Source organism: Mauremys reevesii, linkage group 15 (assembly GCF_016161935.1).
Source record: "Mauremys reevesii isolate NIE-2019 linkage group 15, ASM1616193v1, whole genome shotgun sequence".
Taxonomy (NCBI): Eukaryota; Metazoa; Chordata; order Testudines; family Geoemydidae; genus Mauremys; species Mauremys reevesii.
The window spans coordinates 1,185,745-1,204,380 of record NC_052637.1 but is presented as its reverse complement, the minus strand read 5'-3'; the positions used below and the strand labels follow the sequence as shown (position 1 = coordinate 1,204,380).

The 18,636-nt window shown below is 54.8% G+C and overlaps 1 protein-coding gene across 1 annotated transcript; it reads right to left on the bottom strand.

Annotated features, from left to right (window-relative positions):
* Nucleotides 1-1,256: 1,256 nt before the first annotated feature.
* Nucleotides 1,257-16,281, bottom strand: LOC120382932 (zinc finger protein 2 homolog). Its single transcript, XM_039500418.1, has 3 exons — nt 16,226-16,281; nt 9,958-11,127; nt 1,257-2,963 (listed from the first exon to the last, which is right to left on the bottom strand). Exons 1-3 carry the CDS (start codon nt 16,257-16,259, stop codon nt 1,756-1,758), a joined length of 2,412 nt encoding a protein of 803 aa, XP_039356352.1. The 5' UTR covers nt 16,260-16,281; the 3' UTR covers nt 1,257-1,755.
* Nucleotides 16,282-18,636: the final 2,355 nt, after the last annotated feature.

Below are 18,636 nucleotides of genomic sequence, written 5' to 3'. Positions count from 1 at the left end.
TCCCGGTGAGGACGGGCACCACCGGTCCAAGGAGGGTAGTGTGGATGTGCACCACGGCAGTAATTCACGCAGTGGCTGTAAGTTGACCTAACGGAGGTCGACTTCTCTTTGTAGTGTAGACACAGCCTTAAAGAGGAGGATAAACGCTCCAGGGTTTGGATTCTGTGGCGAACGGAATCGTGATGCTGATGGGGGCAGGCCGAGTTCAGTTAGGAGCCGTAACACCTTTGAGGAACAGGACAGGAATCCTTTCAGTTCATCTCCTCTCCCTCTCCTAACACAGAGGCTGAAACAACCTACCTTCCTTCCCCGCTCCGACTCTTTTATAATCTGGGTCATTAGGTGTTATAAATATAGTTACAAAGAAAACCCGCAAAGGAAAAAAACAACACCCCACTGCTCTTCAGGAGAAGTGGGAGAGAGCTGAGACTAGCCGGGATGGAGCCAATCTCTCCCCAGAGGGGAAACCTGGAAACCGAAACTAGGAACATGAGTGGCTCCGAATGAGTTGGGACTAGGCAAAGAAGCGGAGGCGTGGTCCGGGTGACCAGGAAACAAGCTAGCTAACCCGGACCACTTTTCCTAGTCCAGACAGACCCTCGGAGCTCTATGTTTCTAGGACTGAGGTGGGATTCCTAGACCAGGGCTGGCTCCAGCGTTTTTGCCGCCCCAAGCAGCGAAAAAAAAAGTCGCAATCAGCGGCACTTCGGCAGCAGCTCTATCCCACCGCTTCATTCTTCGGCAGCAGGTCCTTCCCTCAGAGAGGGACTGAGGGACCCGCCGCCAAATTGCCGCCAAAGAGCCGGACGTGACGCCCCTTTCCGTTGGCCGCCCCAAGCACCTGCTTGCTGCGCTGGTGCCTGGAACCGGCCCTGTCCTAGACTCTAGGCTTTTTAAAGTCCCCCACCAGAGACCCAGGGACAATCAGTCCCTCTGAATTTGTGAATGTGGGCAGGGGAACGGGGAAGAGGAGTTAATGGTCGGAGACAGGACGTCCCTAATCACACCTGTCCCCTCTTATCCCATGATCCTCAAATGTTCAATAACCCCAGCCCCTTTCACTCCCATCTCCCCCAGCCTCAACCATTCAATCCCCCAGTTCCCCGTCCCTCCCGGTCCCTTAACGGTTGATCCCCCAGAACCGTGGGGGATTTGGGGACGGGAGGAGTTCCCAACCCCCAGGGACACTCCCCCTGCAGAGAACAGCTCCAGGGTAAGTGGGGGAGCCCAGCCCAGGGGCTGGTGGAAGATGGGGCCTGGCCCAAGTGTCCTTCTCCTCATCTCCATGGCAGGGGGATCCCGGCTGGGAAGGGAAGGGAGAGGCGGGAACTTTAGTCAGGCAGAGGGAGCGGCTGGAGGAGTTTCTCTCTCTCCCTTCCCCATCTGTGGCTCATCAGCTCAGCAGCCACGGCTGCAGCAGGGAGGAGGGGCTGATCGGGGCTTCTCCTCCTCTGCCTGGGGTTTGCTTAGACCAGGCAGAGCCAGAGGGTCACTGACCAGCTGCTGCTGGATCCTCACCTCAGCGATGGGCAGCTGGATCCCTGGGAGCCAAACGCCCCTGATGTGTGTGGGAATGAAGAAATGTTGGGTTTTTTAAACTATAGCCAGCCCTAACCTGGGCACTGATAACAATTTTTCCTCTGGTGTGGAAGAGTCTCTGATGTCCAATATGGCATTCGCGCCACCTGAAGGATTTTCCCTGCTAAGAGTGTTTAAGGTCTCTTCCCTATGTTGAGCTGCTGATGCACGAGACCATCAGAGCCCAGCTGATGCTTCTTCCACATTCGAGGGATTCTGTCCAGTGTGCAGCCTCTGGTGTCTGGCAAGGGTGGAGCTCCGGCTGAAACTTTTCCCACAGCCGGTGCACTCATAAGGTTTTTCTCCGGTGTGAATCCTCTGATGCGCAGTGAGCGCTGAGCTCCAGTTGAAGTTTTTCCCACAGACAAGGCAGCCATACGGCCTCTCCCCCGTGTGGATTCGCCGGTGCGAAATCAGTTCCGAACTCTGATTGAACGTTTTCCAACAGTCGAGGCACTGGTAGGGCCTTTCTCCCGTGTGGATCCGCCGATGCGTGATAAGAACGGAGCTCTGAATGAAACTTTTCCCGCAGTCGGAGCATTTATAGGGTTTGTCTCCCATGTGGATCCTCTGATGCTGAAAGAGGTTTGAGCTCTGATTGAAGCTTTTCCCGCAGTCCAAGCATTTATACGGTCTCTCGCCGGTGTGCGTTCTCTGATGTGCAACCAGGTTTGAGCTCCAGTTGAAACTTTTCCCACATTCAAAGCATTTATAGGGTTTTTCCCCCGTGTGGGTTCTCTGATGTTTAATAAGGCCGGAGTTCTCAACAAACCGCTCCCCACACTCAGCGCACGTGTAGGATTTCTCTTCTGTGTGTTGTTTCTGATGCCTGCTAAGGTTTGATCTGGATTTGAATGTTCTCCCACAGTCGAGGCATTCGTAAGGTCTCTCTCCCTTGTGGATTCTCTGGTGCGCGTTCAGGTTTGATTTGTGAACGAAGCTCGCTCCACAGATGAAGCATTTATGGGGTTTCTCCCCCGTGTGGATCCTCTGGTGCACCATAAGGTGCGATCGGTAATCGAAGCTTTTCCCACAGTCGAGGCATTTATGGGGTTCGTCTCCCGAGTGGGTTCTCTGGTGCACATTCAGGCTCGAGCTCTGAGTGAAGCTTTTCCCGCACTCGAGGCATTTATAGGGTCTCTCTCCCTTGTGGTTCCTCTGATGCACGATAAGGTGGGAGCTGTGAACAAAGCTTGTCCCGCACTCGCCGCATTTATAGGGTCTCTCTTTGGTGTGGATTCGCTGATGCACCACAAGGTGGGAGCGCTGGTTGAAGCTTTTCCCACATTCAAGGCACTGATAGGGTTTTTCTCCCGTGTGGATCCTCCGGTGTGCAACAAGGTGTGCGTTCTTAAGGAAGCTCTTCCCACATTCGGCGCATGTGTTTTTTCTCTCTCTCATGGGGATCCTCTGCTGGGCAGGGGGTTCCTTGAGCTCCTGGCCTCCTCCCACACCATGAATTGGTTCACCCACCTCTTTCCCAGGTTCATTTCCCTGCTCCCTTTTTGACCCGCACTGACTCTCCCAGGTTTTCCCGTGCACAGAACTCCAGCAAACATTCCCTTCAGAGCTTTCTGATAACGCCCCCTGTGGTTCCATTTGCTCAAGACCTTCCCGCTGAGGTTTGGTCTCACCCGCCACCCCATCACCTGCAAGGACAGAGAGACAGAGAGAATCCGGAGGTGAGTTATTCCCCGTGCTGGGGAGAAGGGGGAACAGCAAAGAGAGCAAACCCCACACAATAACCTTTGGGGAGATTGAGAAACCTGGGATAGACATTTCCCCCGGCCCAGGAGGATCAAGGATGCTGAACTGACACAGGCCGGGATTTGAGAGATTCTGGACCATTAATGTCTGTAAACTCCCTGAGCCCTCAGGGTTCTCATGGGTCCAACTGGCACCTGGTTAGCCAGTTTTGACTCCTACACTTCTCTTCTCAAATGCAGGTTGTTTGAATTATTAGATGCCTTAGGTCAGGGGTGAGCAAACTACAGCCCGGGGGTCGCATCTGGCCCTTCATTTTAATCCGGCCCTCAAGCTCCTGCCAGGAAGTGGGGTCTGGGTCTTGCGCGGGTCCAGTGCTCCAGCTGGGGAGCAGCATCAGGGGCATGGCTCCCAGAAGCAGCGGCATGTCCCCCTTCTGGCTTCTACAAGCAGGGGCAGCCAAGAGGCTCTGCACGCTGCCCCGCCCCAAGCGCCACCCTCGCAGCTCCTATCGGCCGGGAACCACGGCCAATGGGAGCTGCAGGGACAGCGCCTGTGGATGGGGCAGGGCGCAGAGCCGCCTGGCCGCGCCTCCGTGTAGGAGCCAGAGGAGGACATGCTGCTGCTTCCGGGAGCTCCTTGAGGTAAGCACTGCCCAGGGTCTGCACCCCTGCCCTCCTCTCGTGTCCCTGCCCCAGCTCTGGTCCCCCTCCCACCCTCCGAACCCCTTAGTTCCAGCCTGGAGCACCCTCCTGCACCTCTAACCTCTCATCCCGAGCTCCACCCCAGAGCCCACACCCCCAGCCAGAGCCCTCACCCCTCCCACACCCCAACCCCCAATTTCCTGAGCATTCCAGCCCGCCATACAATTTCCATACCCAGATGTGGCTCTCAACCCAAAACATTTGCCCACCCCTGCCTTAGGTTGTGAGCGGCTCGGAGCAGAGACTGTCCTTCATGAGGGCTTGGTAAGCACCCAGCAGGCTCGAGTGTAAACACACAGTATAAGTAATCAACACTGTGTGTGTGTGTGTGTGTGTGTGTGTGTGTGTGTGTGTGTGTGTGTGTAAATGAAAGTCTCTCTCACCCTGGATCTGGGGATCTTGGGACCCAGTCCCCTGAAATCTAACAGACTAGGGAAGAACCTGAGCAGAAATAATAACCGAGGGGACGGGAAGCCCTTACCCAGCGAGGTCACTGTCTCGTAGTTCTCCTGCATGACGTCCCTCTCTGAGCGGGGTCCAGCAGAGCCCCCTGCCCCTGGGTGAAACAGCCACCTCCTCAAAGGCCACCAAACCCTGAAACAACACAAATCCCCAGCTTGCCACCTGCTACCTCAGCCACAACCCCACTAGTCACAGGGGGGCGAGGAGAAAAAAATAAAAACTCGAAGCTCTGGGAAGACAGAGCAGCAGAATCCCACCCCAACCCTGCTCAGGGCAGCCAGGAGGCTGCTGTGAGTGGGGAGAAGGAGAGAGCTCCTTGTCTCACCCAGCACATGGAGGAGGGCAGAGGCCTTCCTGTTTCTCACACACCTACTAGCCCATGGCTAATATGGGAGTCAGAGCCACACAGCAGGGTCCAGGGACAGGAATCCCACCCCCCTCCCCATTCCCAGCAGCTGGTTGGAGGGAACGGGGCCTCTCCCCAGGGCCTCTCCACTGGGTGTCCCCTTCATATTCCAGAGCAGCCTCCGGCTAGCTGGCTCAGGCTGGGTGTCTGGTCAATTGTCCCAGCCTGTCCATGGGGGGTGGGGGGGGGCGTTGTTCCAGAAATGGGGGAATTTCCACCCCACATCCCAATGGGTCTGTTTTGAAAATCAGGCCCCCGGAACTGAACAACAGGGTCCCAGCAGGTTCAGCACACCCCATCCTCCCCCACCCCCACTGCATTTCCTACTCTTCCACTTCCAGTACAAACCCAGCAGCAGCTCCCTGGAAATTAGGGTCACCAGACAGCAAATGTGAAAATTTGGAACAGGGGGTGGGGGGTGGGGGTAATAGGAGCCTATGTAAGAAAAAGACCCAAAAATCGGGACTATCCCTATAAAATTGGGACATCTGGTCACCCTACTGGAAATCCCCAACCTGAGCCGGCTGCACCATCACAGCCCATCTCCCAGGAGGGCTGGTGGGGACAAGCCGGAGCGATCCCTGGGTGTCCCTAGCTGGCCTGATCGCCAGAAGCTGGGAATGGGCGACAGGGGACAGATCCCTGGATGGTTCCCTGTTCTGTTCATTCCCTCTGGGGCACCTGGCATTGGCCACTGTCGGAAGACAGGACAGATGGACCTTTGGTCTGACCCACTGTGGCCGCTCTTATGTTATTCTGCAGCCTGCCAGGGCGACTGGGGCGGTTGCAAAAGGGGCCTGAGTCAATGTCACCCCCCCGACCCCTGGGTCGCTTTATCCCAGCAAAGAGCAGAATCAAAGGCGCCGCTTTGGGGGGATCCCACGCTGGCAGCACCCGGGGACTCCGGCGGGACAGGACCTGGCTTTTCCTCGCCTTGTTCCCAGGAAAGTCAGCTCTGCCTGGGGTGCTGCAGTGAACGGATCTGGGCAGGGCTGGGACCCTTGAACCGCTTCCAATTTGCCCCCCACCCCCACCCTTGCTTCTTTTCTGCCTCCTTCCCCCCTCTTCCTCCGCCTGGGAGATCTGGATCGGATCCGGATCGACTCCGGTGAGCGCTAACCGGAGTCAGAGCCCGCGCCTCCCCCTGGGGGTGGGGGAGCTCCGGGACTCGCAGACCCACGGGGAGCACAGATGGGGCCGCTTGTGCAGAGTCACTTTCCTGCCCGCCCCCCCCCAGTCACCTGCAGGCTCCGGCTCGGGGCTGGGGCGGGCAGTGCCCGGGGGCGGGGAGGGGGGTTAGTGCCGGGCTCACCCCGCCGGGGAGCGGCAGCGGCTCAGCCCGGGCTCCCGGCGCACAATGGAGGCAGCACCTGACCCAGGAAATTCAATCCTAGTGTCTGATCTGAGCAGAGAGACATCGGCCTCCTCCCCCCCGAGCCAAACCCAGAGCCCTCTGCTGGCAAAGCGAACGAACCAGCTGCCTGGGCCTCCCCCTTTCCGCCCCCTGGGAGAGACAAGCAGAGCCCTGGGGCCCCTCCCCACCAGCCCTTGCAGGGACTCTGGCTATTGAATCCCAAGCAGGGCTTGCTGGGGCTGAGCCCTGTGGCACCTCCAGGCCGAGCAACTCAAAGCCTCTGGCCCGGGCAGTTCAGAGCCCTGGCACCTGCGGGCCTGGCAGTGCAGGGCCCCAGCACCTCTTGTGGGTTGGTTGTGGTCCATTTTGCCTGGCATTATTCAACCAAAGGACTCCAGGAGGCTGAGAAACTGAATTCTACTTTATTGTTCCAAAGCAAGAAATAAAAGCCACCCCGCCCAACGCCCAGCTCGGCGCATTTCAGCCCCAGCCCGGCAAATTGCTGCCCCTGGCTCCTGCACGCACCAAAACAGAGCCCCATTTTGGCAGCTGGTAGAAAACGGGAGAATGCGTGAGAGACCCTGGGATCCCGTCACAGCCACACATGCTTCAAGAGACCCAGCGAGCGCAGCTCAATCCGAGCTAGAGAACAAGGCGAATGTACAGACGTAGCAGCATCTCCAATCCCAGCTGAGGCTTTTATTCACCCCAGGACATGCCTGGTGTGTGTGGGGCCAGTGTGGACGAGAGTCTCCGTTTCCCCCATGCAGGTGCTGCAGCAGGTGGGGAGAGGGTGACCGGTGACCAACTCCGTTGTCCTCTGCTTCGATAATAGGGGTCAGCCTGGCTTCAGGCCTGGTGGTTTCTTAGCCTCTTCCTCCCAGGAATCCGATGATGCCCCCACCCCACCCTCTGCATCCCTTCCCTTGGGGGATCATACACAGAAATCAGAGATGTCCTCACCTGACACTCCTAGGACATTGCTTGGTTCTCAGGCTCCCCAGCTCTGTATATTCCAGCTCCCACGCTCTCCCCGTCCTGACGGTATTTCTCATCACTGCCGGGGTCAGGCAGTAACATCCTTCCCCGGTTACAGTCTCTGTCTCTCGGGCTGCGACTCTCACTCCGCCCCCGTTCCCCCTTCCTCAGCGTTCGTGCCCATGGTTACTCATAACGAGCACTGCTCAAACCACACTAAAAACTCACACCAAAAGGGAGTGGAAACAGACTAAAGGAAAGGAAAATCGCTCGCTTCTCGTGCAGTCCCCAGTGCGTCACTGTGACGTCCCATAAGGCGAAACGAAGCACGACACGTGTGACCAAACGGCCTTCCAGGACATAAACAAAACCTGACGCTTTGAGGGTGGGCGGTAAAACTATTTCAGGTTCACACACACTGACATCGCAGAGCATGTTCGATCTGACGCAGAGGAAACCGGATGGACCCATGTTCTCTGCTGAACTGCCTATTCCCGCTTTCCCCCGGAACCCCCTTCTTATTTAGCCCTATTATTTACAAAAGGTTTGCACCCTCATCATGAAAAACAAAATAAGAGCATAAGAACGGCCACACTGGATCAGAGCAAAGCTCCACCTAGCCCAGGATCCTGTCTTCTGACAGTGGCCAATGCCAGGTGCTCCAGAGAGAATGAACAGAACAGGGAATCATCAAGTGATCCACCCCCTGTCGCCCATTCCCATCTTCTGAGAAACAGAGGCTAGGGACACCATCCCTGCCCATCCTGGCTAAGAGCCATTGATGGACCTACCCTCCATGAATTTATCTAGTTCTTTTTTGAACCCTGTTATAGTCTCGGCCTTCGCAACATCCTCTGGCAAGGAGTTCCACAGGTTGACTGTGCGTTGTGTGAAGAAATATTTCAATTTGTTTTAAACCTGCTGCCTATTAATTCCATTTGGTGACCCCTAGTTCTTGTGTTATGCCAAGGAGTAAATAACACGTCCTTATTTGCTTTCTCCACACCAGTCATGATTTCATAGACCTCAATCATATCCCCCACTTAGTCGTCTCTTTTCCAAGCTGAAAAGTCCCAGTCTTATTAAACTCTCCTCATATGGAAGCCGTTCCGTACCCCTAATCATTTTTGGTGCCCTTTTCTGAACCTTTTCCAATTCCAATACATCTTTTTTGAGATGGGGCAACCACATCTGCACGCAGTATTCGAGATGTAGGTGTACCATGGATTTATATAGAGGTGATATGATATTTTCTGTTTTATTATCTATCCCTTTCTTAATGATTCCCAGCATTCTGTTTGCTTTTTTGACTGTCGCTGCACAGAGAACTATCCACAATGACTCCAAGATCTTTCCTGAGTGTAAACAGCTCATTTAGACCCCATCATTTTATATGTATAGTTGGGATTATGTTCTCCAATGTGCATTACTTTGCATTATTCAAAACCTTATAAAAAAAACAACCTTCCCATCTGTAAACAGGCTGAGCTTGGCAGGAAAATGCCCAGAAGCTGCTTTATCAATGAAGTGGGGTTTAAACTCAGAAGGATCCCATTGGATTTGGGATACACTGGTATCATGACAATTTCAGCTCCAACCCTGGTGAGTCTGACATAGGATCACAGCGTCTCAAAGAGCAATTCCTAACCCTGGGGAGCTGAGAGCACTGCGGCATGTGACACTTTGAGAGGCGGAAGGGTAGAACGGGGGAGATAAACTGTCCATGGCTTGGACAGATGCTGCTGTCATGAGGGGAGACCACCAGGGTGACGGGCGAAGGAGGGGAATCGCTGTAACTCACCCCCTTGCCCCCAAGTAACATGGAGGCTTCTCCACCATGTTTTTCTCTCCCCTGCTCCAGCTCTTTGAGAATCGCCTCTTTCATTCTATAAACAGAGCCGGCAGCTTCACCAGCACAACCTACGGCACAGTGAGAAGACCTGGGAATGAGACAATCTGTCGGCAACCGGGTCGGATTCATCTTTTTTGGGCCCCGGCACCCAGACTGTGGCCCTGCCTCCCGCTCCTCCCCGAGGCCCCGCCCCCACCTGAGGCCCCACCCCCACCTGGCCTCTTCCCCCTGAGCCCTGCCCACGCTCTGCCCCAAGGCCCTGCCCCCGTTCAGTCTCTCTGCCCTGAGGCTCCACCCTTGCTTGGCCTCTTCTCTCCCCCAAGGCCCACCTGCTCTCCACCCCGAGGCCCCGCCCCCACTTGGCCTCTCTGCCCTGAGGCCCCGCCCACCACTCACACGGCGGGAGGGGGTGGAGAAGAGCGAGCAGGTTGGTGCCATTGTAAACCCAGCACTGGTCCCCAGAGGAAGAACTCAGCGACTCTGACAATCACTCTGCTAACGGCGGGGACTATTGCGAACGAGATGCTCAGAGTCGGTCGAGACGAGTAAATGCGTTGGAGGATTGGTCCAGGTGCTACCTATGCCTAATTCCTAGTCGAGCGGAACTGTCACAGGCCAACGGGGCTGGCTTTGAGGGGCGATTCCTAGGGCTTTAGGCTTTTTTAGGCATCCTACAGTGGGATGTTATGGAAACCAGTGCCTCTCAGAGGGGTAATGATATGGGGCAGCACCTCTCTAACCGCAACTCTTCTCCCATGATCCCCAAATTTCTCTCCTGGGTGGTGTGTCTGATGTCCAACATGGCGTTAGCTCTGCTTGGAACTTTTCCCACGGTAACGACCTTTAAGAGGTCTCTTCCCTGGGTGCATTTGCTGATGCCTGGCGCAAACTGACCCAGGCTGACGCTTCTGCCGCCCTCAAGGTTTGGCTCCCGTGTGGATTCTCTGGTGCACAATGAGTTGGGAGCTCTGGCTGAAGCTTTTCCCGCAGTGAAGGCAGTAATAGGGTTTCTCTCCCGTGTGGATTCCCTGATGTCTAATGAGGCTGGAGCTCAGGTTGAAACCTTTCCCACAGTCCGAGCATTTGTAGGGTTTCTCCCCCCTGTGCAGTCTCTGATGGGTAATGAGCTGTGAGCTCTGAATGAAGCTTTTCCCACATTCTAGGCAGTTGTAGGGTTTCTCTCCCGTGTGGATTCTCTGATGCGCAATCAGGTTGGAGCTCTGCCTGAAGCTTTTCCCACAGTGCCGGCATTTACAGGGCCTCTCCCCCGTGTGCAGTCTCTGATGTACCACGAAGTTGGAGTTCCGATTGAAAGTCTTCCCACAGTCCAGGCATTTGTAGGGTTCCTCGCCCGTGTGGGTTCTGTGATGCACAATAAGCTCTGAGGTCCGACTGAACCTTTCCCCGCAGTCGGGGCATTTATAGGGTCTTTCTCCTGTGTGGATTCTCTGATGGGCAACGAGAACGGAGCTCTGTATGAAACTTTTCCCGCACTCAAGGCATTTGTAGGGCCTTTCGCCCGTGTGGATTCTGTGATGGGCGATGAGGTGCGAGTTGTCACTAAAACTTTTCCCACATTCCAGGCACTTATAGGGTCTTTCTCCCGTGTGGGTTCGCTGATGTCTAATGAGAAGCGAGCTCTGACTGAAGCTTTTCCCGCAGTCGAGGCATTTATAGGATTTCTCCCCCGTGTGGGATCTCTGATGTCTAATAAGATACGAGCGCCAATGAAAGCTTTTCCCGCACTCCGCGCACGTGTTGTCTCTCTCTCCGGCGTGGATTCTCGGCCGGGCTGCGGTTTCCTTGAGATCGTTGCATCCTCCTCCCGCACGGTGAATGGACTGAGCCACGTTCTCCCCTGGCTGGTTTCCCAGCTGCCTCTCTGACCCGCATTGACTTCCGGAGCCCTTTGCGTGACTCTGGGGAGAGTTCCTTTCTGATGTCGCCGATAACACTCCAAGCAGTTCTGCTTGCCCAAGGCCTTCCTGCTCCGGCTTCTCCTCCCCGTTCTCACTCACCGTCTTGCCAGCTGCTGGGACAGAGAGAGAATCCGGACGCGAGTCGTTCCCTGTGCCAGGCGAAAGGGGAACTGCAAAGAGAGGCAACACGGCAGGATAACTGCTGGGGAAATTGAGACAGGTACAATTTCTAACCCTTCGGTCGTTTTAACTTCTCTGAAGTGGGTCCCCGGTGCTCCATGAGCCGTTACAACTTGGATATTCTGCCTCATCTGTTACCTGTCAGCTCTATGTTCTTGGGGAGCTAGGGGCAGGATTCAGCCTCTCTGACTCATGAAGGACACCCCCGCCCCCCAGCCTCTGCTTGAACCAAACCCAGTCAGAAGAAAGACTTACAAAAAGCAATGAAAAGGCCGTGGAAGACACACCTACCTCCCCCCCCCCCCCCGGACAAGGGTGACAGGATTAAGGCAACTCCCCATGCCTCATTTGCATCGAAGATGGGACAGGGAGGCATCTCCATTAGCGCACAGACTGGAGACCAGAGATTCCAAGGCAAGAACAGCATGGAACTCTGGGTCCAGAAAAGCAGGGAAGCAGTGCATGATGGGGGATTTCTGCTCCAGATGTTAATGAACCCAGGCCTGCACACACCCAGCTTTGTAGTTGTCAGACCAATTCTAGTAATAAATCCTTTATTGGTATCCAGGGCCGCCCGGAGGGTGAGGGGGAGCAGAGGGGTAATTTGCCCCAGGCCCGCAGGGGCCTCTGGAGCGGTGTCCTTCACTCACTCCGGGGGCCCCGGAAAACTCTCATGGGGCCCGGGCCCCCGGAGCTTCTTCCGCTCCAGGTCGTCGTCGGCAATTTGGCGGCGGGGGGTCCTTCCGCTCCAGGACCAGCCACCGAAGTGCCCTGAAGACCTGCGGCGGGGGGTCCTTCTGGCACTTCGGCGGCAGGTCCCAGGGCAGGTCTTCAGTGGCAATTCGACGGCGGGAGGTCCTTCCAGCCCGGGACCTGCCACCGAAGTGCCGGGTCTTCGGCGGCAATTCCCCGCCGCCGAAGACCCCAGGCCTCCTGAATCCTCTGGGCGGCCCTGTTGGTATCCAAAATACTGAAGCTGCCTAATTGCATTGTGAGCTCCCTGGAAGGAACACCGCCCATAGCCAGGAATGAGCAGTTCCTGTTGTCTAGCCTGAACAAAACAACTTTGGTACACACTGCATCGTGGGATATCCTGCAGATAGTAGATGACGTCAGGGAACTCAGAGCGCAGAAGAAGAGGAATGTCCAAAAGATCTTCTCTTAGACCCTCCCTGGCCCATGGGAAAAGGAAGACAGAAGGCAATAGATCTGGAAGTGAATCACTGGCTAGATAAAGGGCATAAGGCGGAGAGTTTGGGGACACTGGTGTACCTTTTCTGTGAAGAGGGGGCTGTATCGTTTGGAAGGCCTCAGCAGAAGAGGGACCAATCTTCTCAGGGACTGGTTGGCTACGGTAATTAGCAGGGCGTTAAACTAATAACAAAAGGGTCAGGTAAAAAGAGGAACATTCAGAGCACTCAGCACAAAAGCAAAATGGAGGGAACAAAATTAATCAAGGACGCAAAGGACACGAAGAGAAGAAATTCTTGAATTGCCCATACGCCAATGTTAGGAACCTGGGGAAGAAACAAGAGGAATTGGAATGACTCATTTCCGAGCATAAATCTGATCTCGCTGGTATTACGGATCCCTGGTGGGATGATTCCCATGACTGGAAGGTTAAAATAAATGGTTATAACCTATCTAGGAAGGACAGAGTGGGCAAAGGTGGGGAGCCAGTGATGACTTCCAAGTCATCACTGATGACTTGGAAGAACATGATCTTCAATGGTTATGGATCAATGTCCTAACAGATAAAGCACAAGATGGGGTATTAGTTGGTATCTGCTTCAGACCCTCAAATTTCACTAGGGAACAGGATGACCGGCTCCTTAAGAACCTATCTATAAAGGGTAGAGGAAAAAAGTTGTGTGACCATGGGGGGCTTCAGTTTGAGTGATATACGCTGGAGGTCTCATGCCACCAGTGCTAAAACGCCCTTGAAATCCCTAAACATTATAGATGGCAATTACCCACTCAAACAATCAATGGTAACTTAGGTACCAGGGATCACGACTTGATCACATTTATATACTTGGTCCAGTTTCACAAATCTGAAGACAATTATGAGCCAGATCAACTCAGAGGAAGAGTTTAAGCAGAACATTTTGAATGACAATTGGGAATTGTTTCAGAACTGGATGCTTAAAAAGCTATGACCCACAATCCAGGAAGGAGGATGTATTGATTAAAAAAATGAACTGGCTTAGAGAGGAAGTGAAGGCAGCTATAAAAATTTAAATATATAGATATATAAAAAATGGTAGAAAGGAGAAGTTAATAGTAACTAATATAAATCAGACGCTAGACATGGTAGAAAATTGATAAGGAAAGCAAAGAGAGAAAAGACGAACTCTATGGCTAGCGGAGTGAAGGACAATAAGAAGTTTTTTAAGTCCATTAGGAACAAAAAGAATCCTAACAATGGTACTACAAGAGGGAAATGGTAGAATTTTCTATAATAATGCAGATGAGGCAGAAGTGTTCAACAAATATTTCTGTTCCATACTTGGGGGGGAACAGATAATGTAGTCTATTATATAATGATACTCTTTTCATGTCATGAGTATCTCAGGAGGATGTTAAGCAGCAGCTACTAAAGTCACACATTTTTAAATCTGCAGGACCAAATAACTTGCACCCAAGAGTTTAAAAGAACTGGCTGAGGCGCTCACTGGATCATTAATGTTGATTTTCAATAAGTCTTGGAAAACCAAGGAATTTCCAGAAGACTGGAAGAAAGCTAATGTTGTGCCAACATTTAAAAAGGGTAAATGGGATGACTGGGCAACATAATGAAGCAGCTGATACAGTACTTGATTAATAAAGAATCAAAGGAGGGTAACATAATTAATGCCAATCAACACGAATTTATGGAAAATAGATCCTGTCCAACAAACTTGATATCTTTCTTTGACGAGATTACATGTTTGGTTGAAAATAGGGTTGCCCATTTTGGTTGGACGTATTCCTGGAGGTTTCATCACACGATATAATCTTTAATTAAAGATTAATCTTTAATTCCTGGAGAGTCCAGGACAATCCCAGAAGGTTGGCAACCCTGGCTGAAAAGGTCCTAGTGTTGATGTAATTATACTTAGACTTCTGTAAGGCGCGTGACTTGCTACCACATGACATTTTGATTAAAAAACTAGAACGATATAAAATTCATGGCCCACATGAATGGTTTTAAAGCTGGCTAACTGGTGGGTCTCAGCTGGGGAAATCGCCATCAGGTGAGTGTGTTTCCTGCCAGTTCTTGGCCGTACGCTGTTTAACATTTTTATTAACGACCTGGAAGAAAACGTAAAATCATCACTAATGACGTTTGCCGATGACACAAAAACTGGGGGAGTGGTAAATAATGAAGAGAAGAGGTCACTGACGCAGAGCGATCGGGACCACTTGGTGAACTGGGCGCCAAGCAAACAATAGGTGTTTCAATGCGGCTAAATGTAAATGTCCACATCTAGGAACAGAGAACATTGGCCGTACTTACAGGCTGGGGGACTCAATACGAGGAGGCAGTAATTCTGACGTAGATTTGGGTGTCATGGTGGATAATCAGCTAAACATGAGCGCCCAGTGCGATGCAGTGACTAAAAGGACAATTGAGATGCTTGCAGGCATAAACAGGGGAATCTCGAGTAGGAGCAGAGAGGTTGTTATTTTACCTCTGAATTTACCGCAGTGCGACCTCGTCTAGAATACTGCGTCCAGTTCTGGTGTCCAAGAAGAATACGGATAATATGGAGCATGTTCAGAGAAGAGCCATAAGAATGATCCAAGGATTTGAAAAACGGCACAATATTTTAACAGTGAAGGGAATTAACCACTGCAACAACTTACCAAGAGTGGTGCGGGTTCTCCATAACGGGACATTTTTACATCAAGCCAGGTTGTTGTCCTGAAAGCTCTGTTCTAATTCAAACAGTAAGTGACTCAGGAAAGTCTCATGGCCCAGGGGCGTCAGAACGGGGGATGCGGGGGAAGGGGCCATGCCCGTCCACTTTTTTCCAAGGGCCAGGCCCCTGCCCCTCCTCTTTCCCCGAAGGCCCTGCCCCCTGGTCAGGCTGGAAGCTGGAGCCTGGCTGGAGCCCGGGGATCCTGAGCAGCTGTGGGGAGGTGTGGATCCTCCACCTGCCCAGGGCAGAAGGTGGGTCAATGGGTCACAGCTGCCCAGGCGGCTCCTACCATGGCCTGCTGTGGCTGTTTGGCCCCCGAGGCCCCACCCCCAGCCAGAAGCTGGAGCCGGATCGGGGTAAGAGCCATGCGGGCAGCTGTGCGGAGCCACGGACCCTCCAATGGGCAGGGAGTTTGGGGAGGCAGGGAAGCGGGTCGGGGGTGGGGCAGGGCCAGCTTCCGACTTGGTGGAGGCGTGGCTTTGGGGGGGGAAGGAGAAGGGTGGAGTCATGAAGGGGGCGGGGCCTTGTGGTCCTCCCACTTTTAGGCAGAATCTGTCGCCCCTGCTATGGCTTATATGTAGCTGGATATCAGACATGTTGATCAAAGAGGTCCTGTCTGACGTTATAAGCTATACATCTAGGAAATTAAGGATTCCTGCTTAGAGTCAGCCCCTGTTGCCAAGTTTCACCTTGGCCTGGAGCCTGAGTAGCCAGAGACACATGGCTGGAAGCTTCTGCAGAGCCAGCTCCCGCGGCCGAATTTCGGCACCAAAGAGTTTAAGGGTTCTAAGAGAGCCGGTCGGGTCTCTGAACAGCTCCACCTGCTGTGGCGACAGTGAGAAAGTCAAGTCAGAGGGGAGTGAAATCAGATGAGATCAGGGTGTCCCATCCATTGGTAGAGCCTGTGTCACAAAGAACATTGATTGTAACACGACCCTGTGATGTGCTGGGGGGACATGGGATCTGAATGGATGGGAACATGGTCACTGAACCCCTGGGGAAAAGCAGATGGCTGATGAGGGGTGGGGGGGGTGGATGAAAATCTCTCTCTCTGAAACTGGGATGATGGGACCCAGTCCCCTGAAATTTAATGGACCAGGGAAGAACTTGAGAAGGTGAACTGGCCACATCACAGACCCCCCTGCCGCAGCTTCTAATAACCGAGGGGATGGGAATCCCTTACCTTGTGAGGTCACCGTCTCGTAGTTCTCCTGCATGACGTCCCTATAGAGGGCTCTCTGAGCGGGGTCCAGCAGAGCCCCCTGCCCCTGGGTGAAACACACAGCCACCTCCTCGAAGGTCACCGGCATCTGAAACAACAAGAGTCCCCCACTCAGCACCTGCTGCCCCAGCCACAATCCCGCTGCTCATGGGGGAGGAGGTCCAATAAAATGGAAGCTCGGGGTGGGGGGCACCGAGTAGCAGAATCCCACCCCCACCCTGCTCAGAGCTGCCGGGAAGCTTCAGGGAGGGGAGAAGGTGGGAGCTCCTTGTCCCTCCCAGCTGATGGAGGGGGGCAGGGGCCTTCCCGTTCATCACACGCCCACTAGCCAGAGGCTGATACAGGAGATGGGGCCCCTCAGCAGGGTCCAGGGACAGGAATCCCGACTGCCTCCCCAGCCAATTTGGGGGCCCTGGAAAAGCCTTCCCCCGCTGCAGCCCCGAGGCTGGAAGAGCTTCTCCGGTCTCAGCGCCACAGCGGGGCAGGGTAGGGTGACCAGATGTCCCGATTTTATAGGGACAGTCCTGATTTTTGGGTCTTTTTCTTATATAGGCTCCTATTACCCCCCACCCTCTGTCCTGATTTTTCACATTTGCTGTCTGGTCACCCTAGTGGGGAGAGGGGGTGAAGAGCGAAGGGGGGGTGTCCAGACCACGGGAAGGGGCGGAACAGGATGGGGCTGTGGGCGGGGCTGCAGGTGGAAGGGTGGGGCAGGGCCACGGTTCTGGCACCGCCCCCCCCCTCCAATGCTCTGGCCCAGCATCCCCAGGAGACCTCAATCAGCCTCTGGTGATTGTGGTGTGAAAAAATGGGACTCTGGCCTTTAATGACGCCTCGACCAAGAAATCTGGACCTGGACCAAAAACATCGGCGTAGAATTGGCTCCGCCAGGCTGGGAAAACTCGGGGTCACTTTATCCCAGCGCCAACCCGGCCCCTTCCACCAGGACTAACCTCCCCCCAGTAACAGAGTCTCTGAGCCCAGTGCTAGAAAAGGGGGACATGGTCCCCACGGGCAGCGGGTCCCAGGAATAATCTGTACAGTGGGGGGCTGCAAACCCTGGTTATGATGGGAACCCCTTCAAGCCAGGGGGGGCAGCAGCAGCACCCCCCTAGTCCCAGCCCCCAGGGCAGAGTCACTGTCCTGCCCAGCCCCAGCCCTTCCCCCCAGGTCTCCCCATCACCTGCAGGCTCAGGAGAAAGTCCCCCCCGGGCTGGGCACAGGGGGGCCTGGCTGAAGGTCTCTCCCGGCTCAGCAGCAGCTGCTGGGGAGTGCAGGCTCCCAGCTCACAATGGAGGAGGAAACACCCGGCGCATGGGGCTGACCCAGGAAGCTCAATAGTGTTAAAGGGAGAGGGACAGAAAGCGGGGCCCTCCCATCCCCACAGCCAGGGCCCTCTGGTGGCGGCTGGGAGAGAAGAAAGCAGAGGCAGAGCCCTAGGGAGGGTTGCAAACATTGGACTTGAAAACCAAAGGCCTGTTTTCTTAGCACCCCCTCCCCACCCCTCCGCCTAGGGGGAGCAGATCTCCCGATTTTATAGGGACAGTCCCGATATTTGGGGCTTTTTATTATATAGGCTCCTATTACCCCCCACCCCCGTCCCGATTTTTCACCCTTTCTGTCTGGTCCCCCTACCTCCGCCCAGGATCACCCTCAATTCTAAGCAGCGCTCGCCTACGTTCTCCGGGGTATTTCCTGCTGTGGGCAGAGGCGGATTAAGGTTTCCCGGGGCCCTGGGCCACAGCAAGTGGGGGGCCCCTCCCCACCCCTTGTGCCTGTGCCCCTGCCCCCGTTGCAGCCTCCCCACCCACTGGAGCCCTGCAACCTGTTGGCTCCTTTCTGCCCCCCACCCAGCTGCGGCCCCAAGACCAGAGAAGCTCTGTCCCACCCAGGGCTGCCCAGAGTGGGGGGCAAGTGGGGCAATTTACCCCAGGCCCCGGGCCCAGCAGGGGCCCCCACAAGAGTTTTTCAGGGTCCCTGGAGCGGGGTCCTTCACTTGCTCCGGGGGCCCCGGAAAACTCTCGCGGGGCCCGGGCCCCCGGAGCTTCTTCGCTCCCGGTCTTCGCTGGCCGGGGGTCCTTCCTCTCCGGGACAGAGACCCCCCGCCGCCGAATTACCGCTGAAGCGGGACCTGCCGCCGGAGTGCAGCCGGGTCTTCGGCAGTAATTCGGCGGCAGGGGGGGTCCTTCCATTCCGGGACCCGCCGCCGAAGTGCCCCGAAGATCCGCGGTGGGGGCTGCACTTCGGCGGCGGGTCCCGCTTTGGCGGTAATTCGGCAGAGGGGGGGGTCCCCGCCGTGGGTCTTTGGGGCACTTTGGCGGCGGGTCCCGGAACGGAAGGACCCTCCCCCACCGACTTACCGCCGAAGCGGG

Coding starts and splice junctions, on each gene's coding strand:
- LOC120382932 (XM_039500418.1), bottom strand. CDS start 16,259: ATGCAGGAGAACTACGAGACGGTGACCTCACAAG. Junction 11,128..16,225: donor CGAGACGGTGACCTCACAAG/GTAAGGGATTCC, acceptor CTCTCTTTGCAG/TTCCCCTTTCGCCTGGCACA. Junction 2,964..9,957: donor CCACACGGGAGCCAAACCTT/GAGGGCGGCAGA, acceptor GAGAGAGAAAAA/ACACATGCGCCGAATGTGGG.